Below are 18,728 nucleotides of genomic sequence, written 5' to 3'. Positions count from 1 at the left end.
GATCCGTTGGCCTGCACTGTTACTCCGAGAAGCTCAGAGTCGTTGGCGACTACTTACACAGAATAAAAAAAAAAAGCTGTGCTAAACCATTAGGAGGGTACTGTTACTGACAGTGCCGCGGCGAAACAGACCGATGCATTATTCTGTGTTACTTTACCGAGAGTAATAATAATGATAGTGCAATCAAAGCATTGATGCAATAATGATTGCATCAAAGAGCAATCTTAATAGAAATTGCACTTTGATGAGAAATGTTAAACTAGTTACGAATGAAATATTCTTTCGTTAAGTTTGTTAATAGATGAAGCCGCCATACATTTGCTTCAAGAGTGAATTGCCGTAGTTAACCCTCACCTACGATGGAGGTGGAAACTTCGGGGCCCGTGAAGCTTTCGTTCTGATGACCAAAATTCTGCACTGAAGTGTGGAGCCCGTAGTGTCTCCCAGGTGGAAGGTCCACGGAGATCTTCATGTATTGATTTTCCAAGGAACGTGTTTCAGGTATGCCGAAGTAGGCCTGGCCTCTGCGCTCTGGCAGACTGTCCAGGGTCTCCCAGCGAACCAAGTACCCGCCTGGATCGCCATTCCAACGGAGTGGATCTCGAACTTTCATCGTAATTATCTCGTCCTCTACAGACAACACTTCAGCATAGGCCGGAGCCGTTGGAGCTGCATAAAGAATATGAACAGAATTTTTTTCTATTGGCCAAACTTCAGTCCACCGATGTTCACAAAGGCGTCCCTGGCTCAGGGATGCTGCGGGCAAGTGTATTGAAGTTGTGGTTGTATAAGTATGCTTGCGTGCAGTGCGTAACTTTGAAAGCCAATACCATTTCATGACTCATTCAAGGAATAAGATTATGGTCATTGTTTTATAGCCAATGCATGAATGTCTTTTAGAACTCATTTATTCCCGAACACTTTCTTCAAAAAACTAAGCAAATACAACTATCATTTTTTTATGTACCCGAACATGTTTTCCATTCATATCTACAGGATGTTTCACGAAAGGCGGGCAAATTGGATATACCGAAAACTACGTATCGCACAAAAAAAAAGGCTTCTGTTGTTTTGGTCCTAGGCCAGGGGCCTATTTAGGTAAATTATAAAAGTTCTTGATAATTAACCATTTTTTAGACCACCTGAGACTGGGTGGAAGAAACACGACGACGTCTGAAGAGGTGTAGGAATATATATAGTGTCAATATCTCATGTTGTACCTTGTGCTGCTTGTGAACGCATTCATGTATGAATTCCTATGGTGTCTGTATGTCGCGTATGTGCGAAGCAGACTTGTGCCCGTTACTCCAAAAAGTAATTAATTACAATTGCAATTGCTTGGCCTAAAAAGTAGTGGATTACCGTTACAAATTACTCCCCGTAAAAAGTAACGGATTAATTACTTCGTTACTTTACTCAATTACTTTTAACTGAGACGTCGTCGTGTTTCTTCCACCCAGTCTGAGGTGGTCTAAAAAATGGTAAACTTACACCAGCTCGCCTGCGCCCTAACTGCTTTTTGATAATTAAGTTGTGAATTATTTTCACGTAATTCTTTTTTTTTAATATTGAGTTTAAGGGCATTGTTTTATTTGGAAACTTGCTAAGCATCATTGAAAAACACTACATAAAAGCATCGGAGTGGGATAGAAGGCACGCGTTTCATTTTACAGCTTTCTAAAAAACAGAACAACTTCATCCTATTCTTAAGTTTCGGTTTTCAGTCTGAGTGCTTCTCGGCATCGACGGCACCACGCCCCGTGGAGAAATAGTGCAAACAACATCTGCTTCGCTGCCCTCGCGCAACGAAGCAGAGGCAGGTTGCACTATTTCTCCACGAAGCGCGGTGCCGTCGGGGCCAAGAAGCGCTCCGATTCCAAACCGAAACTTAAAAACCCTTCAAAGTTGTGCAGTTTTTCAGAAAGCAGTAAAATGCTGCACGTGCCTCCTATTCCACGTCATTTTTTTATTTGATGGTTTTGGATGATGCTCACTAAGTTTCCAATGAAACTACGCCCTTAAACCCAATATATTAAATAAATAATTGCGAGAAATTATTTAACAAATTATTTATCCCGAACTTCAATATATTTCCTAAATAGACCCCTGGCCAAGGACTAGAACGACGTACGCCATTTTTTTTTTGGTGAAATGCGTAGTTTTCGCAATATTGAATTTGTCTGCCTTTTGTGAAACACCCTGTATATACTATATACAGTGTTTCACGTGATAGTGACAAATATTCGTCCAATTGGTGTATTCAACGGAAAAAGATAATTTTCTCAGGACCGCACACTCGCAGTGGTGGACGTTAAAAATTCGGGCTACTTACTAATTAGTTCGCAAATTAATGGACAATGACTAATTGACTTTTTAATTAGTGCATATAGACTTATAGTTCCAATTAGAAACTTGCGGAGTATCCTCGAAAACGACAATAACAGTAATTTTCACATGTACTTTGAGCGCATGAAAAGCGTAGTAGTGCACCAAAGTTACCACTCGTGGAGCATGTACAAAGCTGGCGGTTGCGGTAAGGCGCCCGCGCGATTCTTAGCCTCTTATGAGATACCCAGTCTTGTACCTGCTCCCCGAGTGGTAACTTGAGTGCACTACTGCGCTTCTCACGCGCTCAAAGTCTTTATAAAATTACTAATTTAGTAGTTCTGGATGGCGCTCAGCAAGATTCCTATTTGGAAACATATGCCTATTTTCACTATTTAAAAATAATTAGTCCTTTTAAATAATTAAAGAGTTAATTAGTAAGTATTACATATTTTCTCACGTCCGCCACCAGAAGTAATGCTGTCCCAAGAAAATTGTTCCTTTACCGTGAATCGACTAATTTTATGAAGTTTTGTCACTCTTACGTGAAACACCCCATATATAGAGAGGCATTCTTTATTTCGGCAATTCTGACGACGGGGCTGGAAAAAGCCGTCAGTTTGCAGCTTGAAAGGTTTCGAAGCCCCTGAAAGTTGGTCCATCCGTTACGACAACATACATGTATATATAAACCCATTTTACGCACACGGGCACATAAACCCATATATATTTAGTTTATAGATATGTACTATTTCAGCTGTGTAGGTCAAATAGAGCAGCGTGAATTCAAATATGGCAAAGTAATGATATAAAAGAGGAATGAAGATTAAACAAATCATCAATAATATATTAAAAAACTTTCATGTATCAGGGAAAACACTATAAAACATATCTGCAAAAATATTAAATAATTTACACCTTACCTGTGGCTTCGCTCCAATATATTGTATATGCTGCCTTTCCAACTTTGTAAATTGGTTGAACAGAACCATCAAAAGTGTAGTACGGTCGTAGAACTATTTCGTACAGTGTCCACGGCTTCAGATGCGAGACACGGTATTCATTGACTTGTGCCGTAAAAGTCTTCTTAAAGTTATGATGATCTGAAGTTCCAGAAAGTAGGTATCCAGCCAAATGCACGTTTTCGCTGTCATCGCTGTCGCTCGTAAGTTCAACTTCAGGCTTCGCTATTGAGGAATCTTCAAATGACCACGACATCAACAAGGTCAAATTGTTTTGGCTTTGCTTCGTCAAAACCAATTCTTTGGGGGGCAGATATCGTGTTGCCACTGAAAGCCACGAGCAAGAAAAGATACAATGTAACAACAGCGACTATGATCGGACAATTTTAACGAACTTCAGGAAAATCAAAACGAAAATGTTAACGACCAAGGAAACATTGGTGTTTTTATGTAGTCCTTGTACTAGTTAACCACTGAAGGCTGATACACATAGTTACACTTGAGAGTGATAGACTGTCTCACAACCACTCGTAATCTCTTTCGACGAGAGAAAAGACTGGCGCCACTTAGCGAGTAGCTCAGGGGCACTTACGAACCGTACACACAGAGTCTTTCTTCGGGTCTCTCATTAATTCACTCTTGCGAAAAGTACGCATCATACAGTGGAAAAAGGTTACTAATTCACAAATTTAGAGGTACGAATTAAACTAAAAACATTCTAGATGGCATCGAAAACCACTAAATCAGCACACACATTTACAGCATACATGGCAGGTAAATAATATTAGTGTTTCAAATAGAAAAACAGAAACGCCCGATTTGGGTGCATTTTGCTGTTCCGGTCTCCAATCACAAGGCACCTCCTCGCCACAGTTCCGGCTCTCCCATGGCCAATGCGCGCAACTATTGTGCGCCGACACGCATTCTTCGCATGAAGGAGGTCGCTCATTGCGTCTACTCCCTATCACAGTATTTTTGTGTTTGTTTGGACGCTGCTCTATAAATTTTTAAGAATGAGCCAACTTGTCTGAATTCACTCATTCGTGAAACCAAGAATTACAGCTTATTCTTGTATTATCATGAAAGATGCACATCGTTTTATCTTGCCGGCTCGCGATACGCTTATCATTATCTCCCACGAGGAATGCGAGGCGGTACTTGCGCGGTTTGACCACAAGTGTCAGGAACTTTGGCGCAAAGAAGCACTTCGATGGGACACCGAAACCCAGAAACGGGTAAAATTGAGGGCTTGATTTCATGCCAAACGTATCACGACCGAGTGTGATTAAGACGCATTACACTCAAGACAAGGCACTATAAAACGTGAATATATCCACATCAATCAATGCATAAGTGTCCAAGGTATGTAGAAACGATGCTTAGTCACAATAACTATTATATCACCATAATTGGGCACAATTAATCGCCAACAAGCTGGATTCCCCAAAGGGATAAGCGGGAAGGGAACCCAGGCATCATTCGAGCAGCTGCCCAACGTTCTTGCTCGGCGCCACAACGATGTTTTTTTTTGTTTTTTCTTTACTGGCGCAACAAGGATCAGGTGAAAGAGGGCGCAAGCAGCTGGACTAAATCTGGACTAGGTATGGCTTGCTGCCGACGGTCGCCTGCTCTTGCACGGGACTGTCCGCAGCGAGTGTTACATAGTCCAGCATACTTAAATCGCATACGACAATTGGCGGCAGGTCGAACTCAGTCCAGTATACTTTGGCAGGAGGCAACTATCGTTAGCGAGTGATATGTGTCTAGCCTGCTTAATCCTCAGACAAGCATACGCGGCGAATTATACTTAGTCCAGCATAATCCGCAGGTGGCTGTCGGCGGCGAGTCTTACTTAGTCCAGCATACTTCGACCGGAGGTAGCCCTCGACGCGCAGACCTTGCTCTCAAATGACGAAGCGTAGCTTAATTCCCTCGTGAACTCACATCATGGGGCGGATTATAACGGACCAAGGAATATCGCAGCGGGTGTCTGACGTCACACTTTCGAACAAAATTCTATAGGTAGCGCAAAGGGTGCGAAAAACCTCTTCGCTTGTGATTACTTAAATTACTAGCCAATGGGTTTCTCGCACTCTTACAGCACTAAGATTTCTATGCCCTCCACGCATTCATAAAAAGTAGAACTCACGAAGGACGCCTCATTAAAGCATCCTCCTGACACACTTTACTCCCGAATAAATTTAAAATTGTCTCGATCGTTTTGATGAACCCGGAGGACACAAGAGTGTGTCATTGTGCGCAGTGCATCTAAAACCACACAACGCTCTCTGTAACCAAACACAGCAAATCAAAACGCGCCCATAATGCCGATACAAAACATTATGTGCTCCCCGATTACACCAGAATGATAGAGAACTTTAATTGTATAGGAACGCCCTAAAACGCTCCGCGTGCTTTGTATTTTTGTGAAGTGCTACAATTTAGTGGTTTTCTATTATGACCAGAAGTAAATTTTTAGTTACTCAAACGCTATTGGAAACATAACGTTTTACCGCGGCAGCACTTTTTGAGGCCTTAATTTCCATGCGTTTTTTGGCCTACGGTGAACCCCCTGTCATTTCCCTCGGGTGCGCCGTAACCCACCGGTGGGTTACAGACTTAAACTGCCCTTTCGTGCCACCGACAGATGGCGCGAGCGGTCTTCCGGTTTTTGCAGTGCCAAACTATCTGAAACTTGCCGAGCTATCTTAGGGATACTTCGCGTGACACATCGGTGGCCCACCTCACACCGTGCACCAAAAAACAAATGTCGACGAATGCTTTGATATTTTGCTTTGGAATATTGAAACATTAACACTCACTACAGAGCACACGGAAAAAGTACTCTCACAACTTACTCAAGGAAAAGGAAGGAAAAATTCAAATGAACCTCAACAACTGACAACTCGTTTTAAATAGTTTGTCTTCTCCTACGTCTGGAACTACTAGTGTACGAGTGAGTGTACAGTGTGAGTGTACTTTTGCAGTGTGCGCTGTAATGTGTGTTAATATGAGCAACAAACTCGCCCAAGCTGCTACGTTGATGCATTAATTTACTTTCTATGTCCCAATCATGGATCTTGGTACAGCGAACTCTTCAATACCGCGAATGTTCTACACTGTTAGCGAAAATGTAATATTTCGCCTGTTTACACCCCATTTTCACTCGTTAGCACATTTTTACACGCTCTGCTAGTGATAAATCGTCAAAAAATTACTTGGGGTAGTAAAAATTGGTGTTTCGGTTTCGGTTTACACGACTAGGCGTGTAAGCGACACTGAAAACACCCCAGCCCAACACCCCAAAACGTCGAGCGCCATGTTGCTTCTGCATTGAAGCGGTACGGCGGACGTAGCAGCCGAAGGTGAGTGTTTGATTTTTTTTATCAAGTTTGTATAGAATGTAGCACGTCTCAGATTTTTATTACATGACATTCAAGAACGTTAGATTTGCTTTGAGCAAGCCGGCTCAGGCGTTAAGCCCGATTCACACAACCGGCGTTTAGCCACCCCGTCGATTGGAAACGACTCGACTGCTCGCCGGTTCTTTTGCGCGAGCTTTCGCTCGGCCGCTGTGAACCCTATGAACTGTGGTGCTCAAAGCTAGCACAATTAGGCACGGCTAGCGTCCCGGTGGAAGCTGCAGAGAGCGGAAACCGAAGACACCGTCGCATACGAGTGGCGAAGCCGCGATCCTGCGCTGATCGTTGTCCCGCCGCTCTCTCCGGCAATATCGACACTTCGCTGCTGGGTGTCTCGTATTTCGACGTTTTAGAGAAACTTGGCATTGGCAAGCGCGAGGAGTCTCTATATCGTTTTCTCCGTCGCCTGCGTGGAGGAAACACGGTGGCGATAGAAACATATGCTCATGCAGTCAGTCAACTTGGACAATCCCCCTGTTCCCCCAATCCTATCGCATTCTTTGACTGCGTTTGTGACAACAACGTTTCCCCAGTGTGAAAGCTTTCAGTCACAACGGGCTACAAACTGGGTTGTGCATTGCATGTAGCCCTGAGGGAATTCTTCGCCGGAGACACCAGCACATTAGTTTCATTGGTAAGGTGACCGGCCACTAACGTGTTTGGCAAATGAAGCGATCACGGGTAAGTAGAAATGCAAAAAATGTTGAATGAATATTAAGGTGGTTGTAGCCAGAGCCTGCCAGTTGAAATCAACCTTTAATAATATAGTCTGCGGTAACTTCTTTTTGCACTTAGGATTGCAATTTTAAACACAAAGCCACTCCACATAGCTGTAGAAAATCGTGTAAACAACAGCAGTCATCGTCCCCGGTTCGGATGAGCGAAGCCTCATCCGAACCGGGGTCAATCACAACCTCGCACAGCTGAACAGACAAACAAATCAAGGAAATATATCCCGCGCTGGCTTGCAAATCACAGCACACAAGCAGGGTACATAGCAGAGCAGAAAACACTGGCAATGAGCACACGGAGGCATGCAGCTTCCTTTCTTTTTCCCTCGGCGAATGATTGGTCTGCTGCAGCATTCCGTAAGCACGTCGACATTCAAAAGTTGAGCCTGATCTGTCTTGCAGTGCCTTGCGGAACGGCAAGTATCGCCCACCATTCCACAAGGCACTGCAGGACTCGCAAATGTATGAACAGTGCTTTGCAATAAAGGCCATGATCGGGCAGCAGGTGCCCATCTAAAGACATTTAATATTGATTGGCATTGAACTAACCTTTGGGCTTCATCACGTAGCAAGCATGGGTGAGGTGTAATTCAAGAACATTTAATGTTCGACGAGTTTAATACGTTGTGGTGCTTTCCCATCTGTTTCGGTGTCACGGAGTGGGGTTCAAATTAATAAAAATAATTCAATGATCCACTCTGAGAATAAACGAGAAATTACGGGAAAAGAACAAGAGAGCTAAGTTCGACCATTGACTAGCGCTAGGTCCACGCCTGGTGTATAATCAGTAGAGAAAGATGATGACACAGGGAGGATAAGCAAACAAAAGATTAGATTTAATAAAGTGAAAAACTAAGCTGTACACGGCAATAGAGCACTCAACACAAACCACACTCCAGCTCAAAGCTATGGAGCCCTGCGAGCCAGAAACTAATACTAAAAAGACTCGACGCTCATAAAACCGGAATAAGCCAACAAAACAGTGACGAAAACCCGACACTAACAACGAGAGCAAACCGAGATGGAGCTTGAACGTTACCGCTACACACATGGGATAATCCCCCAAAACAGTTGCGACAGAAAGTAGCACTGTGTAAAAATCTTCCCAACATTCAACAATTCGTACTTCAGAGCCAGAGAATGCAGTAGACAAGTCCTAGAAAACCAGGCTTAGCTTTCCGGTAGGTGCCGAGTCCAGAGCAGTCCGTAGTCTGGAGTTGTCGGCCGAAGAACGGCGTCTCGAAGTCCAGCGGTCCAATTAGAGGCTTGATGAGGTCGACACCGCGCACCACACAGCCACACATGCTTCAGCACAACAAACTCAAACACTTGTCCGACAGGCAGGGCAGAAGCCAAAAATTACACGTTCCAAGACTCATCTGCAGGGAGTAACCACGTTGAGTAGCGACCCGGCCAGCTCTGGGGTTGGACTACCTTCTTTGTTCCCGAACCCCCTTTTATAGGCTCGTCTACCGACCAACCTCCCGTTTCCCCGCCTTTCGGGTCAGTCAACTTTCAAGAAAAACAAAGCTACACAGCAACGACCCAAATGGCAAAACCTATTACATTTTTCAGACAACCAAACATATGTGCCCATCCATTCCCCCGTACGAGTCCAAAAACATCAATTATCGCCGATACATAGAACACGACAGGCGGCAGACTGAGCAAAGCCGCCGCCTTCAAAAAGCGTGCTAGCCAGCGTAAACATCTTTGTATCCCGGCGGCGCCCCTGCATGTCAAATCGGCACCATACGCGAGCCAGCATACGCAACCCTCTGTCCGCGAGGTCAAAGCCACAAACTGTGACCTGGGATGATCTACGTCGCCCGTTAACAAAAACCCATTCCGCAAACGAGCAAATTCGTTGGGGACTTAGAAAGGAACTACGACGGGACGAACTGAGATTAAAAGTGGCACCACACTCCCCCTTTTTGACCGTACCAACACTTAAAGTGGTCCAAAAAAAAGATCATAAAAGTATTTAAAAAAATGAAGAGAAGCCTGAATTTGTGACACCCGGTTTCTCCATCCTGTGTTTTTTTTTGTGCTTTTTCTGTTACGAAGCGAGACATTATTCCAGCCGTAGGCACCAGATGTAATTCCCGTTTGCGATCATAAGATTATAGGATCCTAAGTGCCGGCAGCTAAGTGTCAATTACATCCGGCTTGTGCATACAGTGCAACATCTTTTGCTATTCAGCCGATCATCACTTTACAGCCTGGGTATCTATTCTTGTAAACGACAGTAGTGCTACATGTTAAACGGCTCTAAAGCGATAGAGCAAACTCGCATCTCATTATCTTTTAGCTGAATAAACTGTTCGTTTGGTTATGCTTGTTATCCAATTTTTGTTTTAAATTTAATTTTCTCATATAAACACCTTACATTATAGAAAAAAAATCTTTTTATAGTACGGAGGTGTCCATATTAAGAAGACATGACTGTATCATCTTTGAAACTAGTTTGCCACAGCCAGTGTTATAATATGTATTGATTTTTTATGCAGTGCCTGCCTTTCCTCGCCCCTTGTGAGGACGACTGAGAAAGCGACTTTGCGCCACAACGACGGATGGCAAGTGTCCCAAGTGTCGTCACCTATAGTGGTCATGTGCTATGTGTTCGCAGCATTGTAAGCCGACCGTGGAGCACTTTCGAAAGGGAACTTTCGCCATGTGCACAGTATGGCCGTGTACAATACGGGGCACGTACAGTCAGAAGAATTATGAGAGGGAACATGCGGGCGCGTGTCACTTGGTACAGGCAGAGCAGCCTAGCAAGTGTCATGCTTGTGCACTGAGGGGCCCTGGTTTGAAGAGCCGAGGCAGAAGTTTCAGCGGCGGTGTCACCGCCCTGGCGGCTTGTCGCCGAAGCAGAAACGGGGTTAGCTAGCTTTGCTCGTGGCTGGCTTTGTGTAGTGTGTGTAGACCGGGAACGTAGGCTTATGAACTTCGGCAACAAGAATACTACACGGCTTTGGTGTTTTGGTACGAGCAACAAACGTGACACTATCTGCTACGACTAGCTACGACCACCCACCGCAGCGGTAAAGGCATCCAAGAAGCAGAACCTGTGTATTACGCCGTTGCCGTAACCCAACAGTGCTCATTTGTCACGGAGGGCTTTCCGCCCAGAGACTTTGCTCGTCACTGAGTGTTATTTCCCGTGTTTCTCTTTGTGTGCGCAGTGGCTGGACGGGCCATACAGCAGTTCTTCAGTCTCAAAGGTGACTAAAAGTTGAGGGTGGATGGACTTGCAGCAATCCCCTCGGTTGGTGCGTGTGACAGAACCTTTGTACGGCATCATCGGGAGGGTGCTGTTGTGAGTTAGCAAGTTGTCCAATTGTATGTTCATTATGCTAATATTTGAAAAAGCTTGTTTAAAAGGATGCTGGACCAAAATTTGGATTTCATAAAATATGTCTTGAAATATACGACTGTATACAGTCGTATATTTCAAGACACATTTTACTGAAAGCTCTGTGAAAGCACTTTGCTGAATAAATAAAACTTGAAGTAGCTCAAATCGAAAAGTTTTCGCCACCAATACTCAACGTGTCATAACATCTTGAATGGTTGCGAGCGAGTTATTGATATTCAAGGCCGTCTACTTTGTGCTCAGTGTTAAATCACCCCGAAACAATAAACACATATGCTCGACGTTCTCCGTAGAATATTACGAATTTTTTCGCCATTACACTCGCCTTGTTTTGGTTTGTGCTTTTCCTGAGCGATGCATAGTAACCAATGCATCCACCGTCTTCGGATCTTCCGTACAGTTTCATCAGCTCTCTCGAGTCCGTGGACACGCATTTTACTGTATGTCGTCTCGGAATTGCATTGAGGTGCGCCGAAAAAGGAACGTGCCACGTCCTTTCAACATTAAAACAAATGGGAACTTTTTTGGGAAATTAAAATTGTAATAGGGCTTTTCAATTTATGAAAGAAACACCGTCTGGGCGTCTTGATATAACAATAAGGTAAATCGCTCCGGACGCCCACGACCCACGTCCTACTGGGTATTATTTGTTTTGCGTGGTGTGTCGTGGGTCGCCGGTGGGTCGCGGTAAGTCTACTCAACACAGAGGTTTGTCATGAATAATAAAATCGATTGCAAAATATAATTTTCTCCGGCTTTCATTTAAAAAAAAAAGATCGCTCCCGGACTACAGAAAAGTAATGAATATTTGACTCCGCGCAGCTGGCAGATACGGCGTGACCCACCGCTGACCCACGTCGGATTGAGCCGCTGAAGCGTACAGAACGTCAACATTTGTTCTAAAAGGAGCCCTTTGGCACACACCAATATGAGGACCACCTTATTTATGCGCCATACGTATTTTCGCAGCGGAAATTTGGCCAGACCTGTGTGTCACAGAACATTTGTTTTGCCACATGTGCTTGTAATATTTAGAGAAAAAGTTACATGCTACCATTTTTCGAAGGTAGTGAGTAGAAAGGATCTCGCAAACAGGGTAGAAACCTTGTGTAGTTATACCTAGATCAGGAAGGGTCTAGGACTACTTGGTGGATGGTGCCAATGTGTTCTCCATAGTCATTGAGGTTATAAGCGGTCGTAACGCGATCGATCTCATTTAAACGCAAACGTTGTTACCAGTTTTCAGTTGTTTATCCATTGCTTTGTGTAAGCTTAGGGATGTTGGTTCACGCGGAGTAAAACTAAACCACCGGCACTTTTTGGGTGAGCTTTGTTGGTGAACATTGGCAGCTCTATGGTTCAGATTCTGCTGAACATAAGCGTGAGTGGCGGGAAGGTGGTCACCGTAAAGTTAAGACAAGCCTAACGCGATACTTTTCTATCCGGGTCACTTGTTGAACGTTTTGTTTATTGGACCGAAGCATAACCCGTAAATGAAGCATATCAATGACCTTTAATGCCATTACAATTTGTCACTGTTCTTGCTCTATTGCTCTATCATAAGTCTACAAAATCGTACCATTTGTATTTCTGCCTTCGGTATAGTTATTTTCTACTAACTAGTCGTATTTCTTAACATAATAAGAGCAAGTACCTGAGGACATTTTTTTATGGCGAGCTCCGAGAATAAATTGAAAACACGAAAAAGAAAAAAGGGACACAGCCAACCATAATTGTAAAAACGCGTTCCCTAACACACAAAGCAGACAGACATTTTAACTTCAAGGGCACACCAAGAAATTGAAAATTGGATACTAAAAACAGAAAGGCATGAGGATACAATATGAGTATTATTGAAAACAAATAGTTCAAGGAAATGCTAATAAATCATTAAAATTATAAAATATAGGCAATCCTAACAGAAAGGGTGGAACCGGATCTATGAAGGTGAAAATATGTTAATTGTAAGGTTGTGTTCGTTCACTTACCACACATATCAGAATCTTCATCGTCGGCACGGAAAGACAGCGTTGTGTCGTTGGGACACTGTCGTTTTCCATCGCACAGGAAGATGTTTGAGATTTTGACATTTCCACCGCACTTAAAAGGCACATGGTCGCTGTACCATGTCGCATCTGAAAGATTTGAACAATGAAGTCGCTATAAGGAGTCCAATTCACTCTCAATTTCTGATTAGTGTACCCAAAGAAAACCGCATCAATTAGAAAAAGTGATAAGAATACAAACGAAGTTCGTTCAACCGAATAATACTATTAATAATATTAAATATAATAATTAGTGGCGAATCAATTGCAACATGACATAGTTCTGCCGAAGTTAACAGGGGCTTTTGGAAGAGAACCAGGTTGGCCAAAAAAAAAGTTAGTTAAAACAAATAACCAAAGTAAATATGAAAGCCAGAAAAAGAGTAAAAGGTATGTTCACTTGCGTTCTGGCTCACAAAAACAAGAAATCACAAAAAAAAAGTAAAAGCAAACACAATATATTCTAAGTATATTTCTGTTTAAAATACAACCTTTTACAATATAGATGTTTCAGTGTTTTCTGCAAAAATTAATTGTCGAAATCGGCACACAGAACACAGAACTCGAAGTTGGGTCAAACAAAATAAAAGCTGCAGAAAAACAAGAAGTTACAACGAATATTTATTTTCCTGGTTTATATAGGGATGTCATAAATGATTTCTTGGTTTATTTTTAGAAGTTATGCGATTACAAGGACTAGTTAAGAAAGAATTAAGTACCCGCACTTCTTAAAATTCACGCATACGGGTTTGTAAAATACCGCATAAAGCTTGCTGGAATGAGGTAATATCAATCCTTCCACGGTTGCCGCAATGCCGGTCTACAACTTGAAGAAAACACAATTTTATTTGTAATTGTTCAACACTTCCAATAGAAAAAAATTCAGAATATGGGCCCTGAAACCATTGAAAATTAGCAGATTACTAAGGCGTTTCTGAAACATTCCTTTGTTTCTGGCAGGGGGTGTAACATTCTGTTTCACCTACCTGCCAGAAATCTCGAGCATTTGCCAAAAGCAGGTAGGAGACATGGAGCAAACTGCTGTAGGCTAATGAATAAAGAATGACCTAAGAAGACTAATGTATTGGTATTACAAAACCAGCGGAAAGCACCCCTTAACTATAAAAAAAGATTTGCGTGGGATGTAAACTTTACAGTAGTAAAAAAATGTTCAATGATACCTTTCAGCGCCTGAATAACGAAATTTAGTACACAGGCACAATGTATAATATGATGTCTGTCGGTAAAAAGGAATAGGTTAGAAAGCTGCTTATAGCTGAACGTGAAGGAAGATAAGAATTTCCTTAGAAACATTTAGGTTAATTAGCGTGCGAGAAAGCTAGTTTATAATCTTATGAGGGAGGCGAGGCGGTAGTTGCGCGCTTTGACCCCATATGTAGCAGGACCATTAACGCAAAATTGCGCTCCGATAAAAAAAAACAAAAAAAAAAACAAACGTAACCTAAAAACGTGTCCAGATTTAGTGCTTTTCGGAACTCCTTAAAATTCCGCATATGCCTGGTATTACAGGTAAAGAGCGCTGACTCAGTTATTTTCAACGATGCCTAGAACGTTTCTAATTCAAATGATACCTTGAAATGTATGAATTAAAATATAATTACTCAAAGTTCACTAAGAATATAATTATACTTAGCGCTAAAACTTTTCGCAAAAACGTCCCTTTGGCAGAAACCAGTACGACGTTAATCGTTAATCTGTGCGACGCGTCCTTTTTGCAGGAGAGATTTGGTGTACGTTTTGAGCATCCAAACTTTGTAAGTACACAGTAAAAATGATAGGCCTCTGTTTTTTTTGCAGAGCACTTGAAGAGTTTTAATATTAATCAACAAACAAAACCACGCCGAATGACTAAACTTAAACTACATTTTTACTTAAAAAAGGCAATGACGTCTATGCTAAAAAGAGAATAAAACGTTATCCCTAGTTGCTCATTGAAGGTTTAAAGTTTACTGTTTTGAATTTAAGTAATCTCAAAAGAGTCGACCAAAAATAGTGTGTGAACGTCGGTATAAGGACAGTACTACATAATATGTAGCACACAAAATGTAGGAATGAGAAAATTACTTTCCATCGAGGAATCAAGTTACGTGACAAATTACTTCACCGAAAACTCCACAAATTAAATTAAATTCCATTGAAAAATGCCAACGACTAAAAGTAATGACATTATATACAGATTAGTGAAGTCTAAAAGGAATTACAATGCCTTAAACTTAGATTTAAAAATTAAAAAAAAAATAATTTCGAAATTAATTTTAAATTTTTTCAAGCAGACGACTGTTTTGACCAATTTTTTTCGCAGCTTATATAGACACCAGCGCTCAGATATTCTTCTTGCACCGCAAAAGCCACACACAATAAAAAAAAACCTGGCCGTGAAAGAACTTTGGAGTGTCGTCGGTTTGTCCATATTTTGTGCCACAAGAGGTTATGTCAACCACGCCCTTCAAAGAGTCTTCTTGAAAAACCTGTAAGGGTTTCTTTTAAACTTCTTTTTTGTTGCAAAAGTGTTCTTCGTCACCCAGATGCCCTTCTAGTGCGCCAGGGGGCGATAGTGCTTGAGGCGAAACCGTTATTCACGAGCTAAAACAGTTCTTGGGGCCTTAAAGTGTCTTTCCAGCACGGATTTTTCTTTTTTTTTTTGTGCAGTGCATGCGCCTTGAAGTGAGCATCTAAAAGGTTTCTACATTTTAAATACGCGTTCTTTCCCATTGTGAACGGTAGCTTTGCTGGCGCAGGAGGCGGAATAGTTTGCCATGATTAACGGCTTTAGGATACTACCCTATTGGAAAAACCAGCATGAAAGTCAACCTGGCCAAGCTGGTAACTAAGCTGGTCAATCTGGTCAATGTGCTAGTCAAACAGGGTTAACTAGCAACCAATCTGGTTTAAGCTGGGCAAGCTAGAATTTAAGCTGGTCAGTCAGGTTTAAGTAAAAACCAGCATCGTCTGACTAGAATCCGGTTTTAGATTCAATCTGGTGTAGTTTGGAGCCAGTCTGGTCCTATCTGGTCAAACTGGTTTTGCAAGGAGCCAATCTGGTCCAGTTGGTGAATCTGGTCAAACTAATAATCGTGGTGGTCAAGCTAGTCATGCTGGGAGCGCGCACGCCAAGGTCGGCTAGAAATAGCCGAACTGGCATTGCTAGGAGCGCGCGCGCCAAGGTCGGCTTAGGCTGGAACGAGGCCACGTCCTGTTCTTTGTCCTCTCGTTTTTGGTAGACGGCCAAGCGCGTCAGGCGCGCTGTAAGCTACCTTTGTGTGCGAGAAACGAGAGAGAGAGGGAGTGAATAGGAACGGAGAATTTGAGACGCGTTTGGCTATCTTGGGCAGATTTTCGAAGGGACGGCTGTGTGCGCGTTGTTTGGAGACTTCTTGAACGACGGTGCAAGCGAAGCGGGTTTTGGGGAGACAACGAGCAGCAGTCCGTTCAGTGCGGGAAGATGTTGGACGTCCTTGCTGAGGCGTGGCTTCGTGTCTTCGAACGTGTGTGCGCTCGTGAATGACTGTGGTGCCGAGGAGTATCGCCAATGCCATCCAAGCCGTATGGATTTCCTCTCCTCTGCCGACCACGCAAGTTGCGGCTTCGCCCCCATCACTGGCGGGACCCAGGTTCGCTTCTCTCATCTGTGTAGTATTTTCTTTTGCTATTGCCTGTTTTTGGCGTGTGTCTAGTATTTTTCGTGTTGAAAGATAAGCAATCTGGTTTTATTAACATTCTTGGCTTTGCTCCGAGAACCGCTCTGTGCGTCGGTTAGTACTGTGTCAGCGCGGAGGATATGTAGCATCTGAGTTCATATGAGGCGGCCGCAAGTACGAAAATAATAAATGGGATGCCGCGCTGGCTTTTCTGAAGAGCTTCGCTTGTTTATCCTGTGTATTAATTTAAACAGGTTAAACTGGTTGGGATGTCCACCTCTATGATCAGTTTAACCAGCTTTACCAGCATGCCAAACTGGGCATGCTGAAGCAATAACCCAGCTTGAAGCTTGGACCAAATCAATTAGCATGACCAGCATGCCAAACTGGACATGCTGGGAAATAACCCAGCTTGAAGATGGGACCAGATCAACAAGCAGAACCAGTATAACCAGATCAACCAGCATGACCAACATGCCAAGCTGGGCATGCTGGGGCAATAACCCAGCTTGAAGCTGGGACCAGCTTAAGCTGTTTTTTTTTTCAATAGGGTATAGTCGCATGACGATTAATGTTGATGTAATAATGCTAATTTTAACATATAATGAAAAATTAGCATTGACCACAATACTGCTGAAGACATGTTGGTTGGTTGCTTAAAGTTAATAATAAACATGGTAGCACCGGGGTGACTAAAATTACGTTCATTTAGGGCACTAGCACATTCAAAACCGGAGTACGCTGCGGCTTTCTCTGCGGCTACCGATTAATCGAATAGTTAGTTAAAGGACGGCGAATAATAAAGCTATGTTTTAGTTGGCTATTCATTATTGACAAGCGCCAGAGAGAACTGTGAGTGACTGAAGATAAACTGTAAAGGAATATTTCACACTGCACTGGTATAAGGTGGCAGAGTGGGAACTGGTAGAGATGTGGCCTTTGAAACCCTCAATCTAAATCCAGGCCATCGCTTCTGTCTGTTTCAGAACCCTGTGGCCAGGCCCGTGCGTGGAATCCCATCAAGTTCTTGCCCGCTTCATAGCTTGCAATGATCGATCCTGGCACTCATTGTAACTCCAACAGCGTATCGTGTCAAATAGATCCTTTATTCAGATAAATGAGCGCTGATATAGATCTTGGAGGGGGGCGTAGTCCCCGGACTGCTAAGTGCGTGTGCGTGACTGTGCACTACTTCATACCTTCTTTTTTTTTTCTGGTTTAATTATCTCGTGATTAGAACTCTGGCATCGGGTATCCTTTTGGCGGTTGACGGGTTGGGTCACGTCTGCATAGTTGTGGTTTTGGTCTCTCCGATGGTTCTGGGGGGTCTATGGTTGCCCTGGAAGGTTGTGGTGGCGCCGGTCTGAGGTGTTCTCTTGTCCGCTGCAACTATTGTCCTTCCTCAGTTTCCAGGATGTACGCTCGCGGGGTGCTTGCCGTCTGTGCGGCCTTGACGGAAGACCACGTCCTGGTGGGCACGTTGTACGCCGTGACGGGAGAGCCAAGATGAAGCTCTTGAACTAATTGTGTCCCTCTGTTGTAGAACGAACGTTGCTTCCGCCTGATGTTTTGAAGACGCTGGCGTACCTCCTTGAGTGGCACGATCCGGGGCTCTAGGTGGTGGCTGGCACAGGGAGCAGCGTTCTGGTGTGCGGCCCATTAGTCGCTGTACAGGAGATTTCAGAGAGGTGTCACGAGGAGAGTTCCTCCACTCAAGCAATGCGGCACAGAACCTTGTGTTGCCGTAGCGATATCTTCTTAGGAGCTTTTTAGGTTCTTGTACAGCGAGCACGGCCATTCCATTGGAGCGAGGATGGTGCGGACTAGAATGGACGTGCTGCATGCCCATCTTACCGACAAAGTCCTTGAACTTGTGACTGCTGAATGGTGTCCCGTTGTCGGTGCATAGTTGCATCGGGAAGCCATGTGTTGCAAAGATGTCGGCCAAGGCTGCTATCATTTTGTCGACTGATGGCGTCTGTACCGCTCTGATTTCGAAAAAGAACAGATAAAAGTCAACAACACTCAAGTAGTCGGTGCCTTCGTGATGGCAAAAGTCGGCTCCGACAAATTCCCAAAGTAGAGATGGGACATCGTAATTAAGCAGTGACAGCTTGTGGGGATTCGTCTGGTCTCCCTTCCCCGATGGCTGTGATAACGGCCGCGGGTCGGAACGCTCGGCCTTCTTCGCCGTGAGCTCCGACC

At 43.5% G+C, this 18,728-nt stretch overlaps 1 protein-coding gene across 1 annotated transcript in view; it reads right to left on the bottom strand.

Annotated features, from left to right (window-relative positions):
• LOC120840601 overlaps positions 1 to 18,483 on the bottom strand; it is a 103,994-nt gene extending 85,511 nt beyond the window's left edge. Inside the window, exons 1-4 of the mRNA XM_040211180.1 lie at positions 18,378 to 18,483; positions 12,808 to 12,954; positions 3,249 to 3,614; positions 355 to 669 (exon numbers count right to left, since the gene is read on the bottom strand). Of these exons, the coding sequence (XP_040067114.1) occupies positions 355 to 669; positions 3,249 to 3,614; positions 12,808 to 12,954; positions 18,378 to 18,483 (934 nt within the window). The remainder of the gene's footprint in view (positions 1 to 354; positions 670 to 3,248; positions 3,615 to 12,807; positions 12,955 to 18,377) is intronic.
• Between the last annotated feature and the right edge of the window lie 245 nt (positions 18,484 to 18,728).

The sequence above is a fragment of the Ixodes scapularis genome, unplaced genomic scaffold (assembly GCF_016920785.2).
Source record: "Ixodes scapularis isolate PalLabHiFi unplaced genomic scaffold, ASM1692078v2 PGA_scaffold3__209_contigs__length_174095766, whole genome shotgun sequence".
Classification (NCBI taxonomy): Eukaryota; Metazoa; Arthropoda; class Arachnida; order Ixodida; family Ixodidae; genus Ixodes; species Ixodes scapularis.
This window is presented reverse-complemented; position numbering and strand designations above follow the sequence as displayed.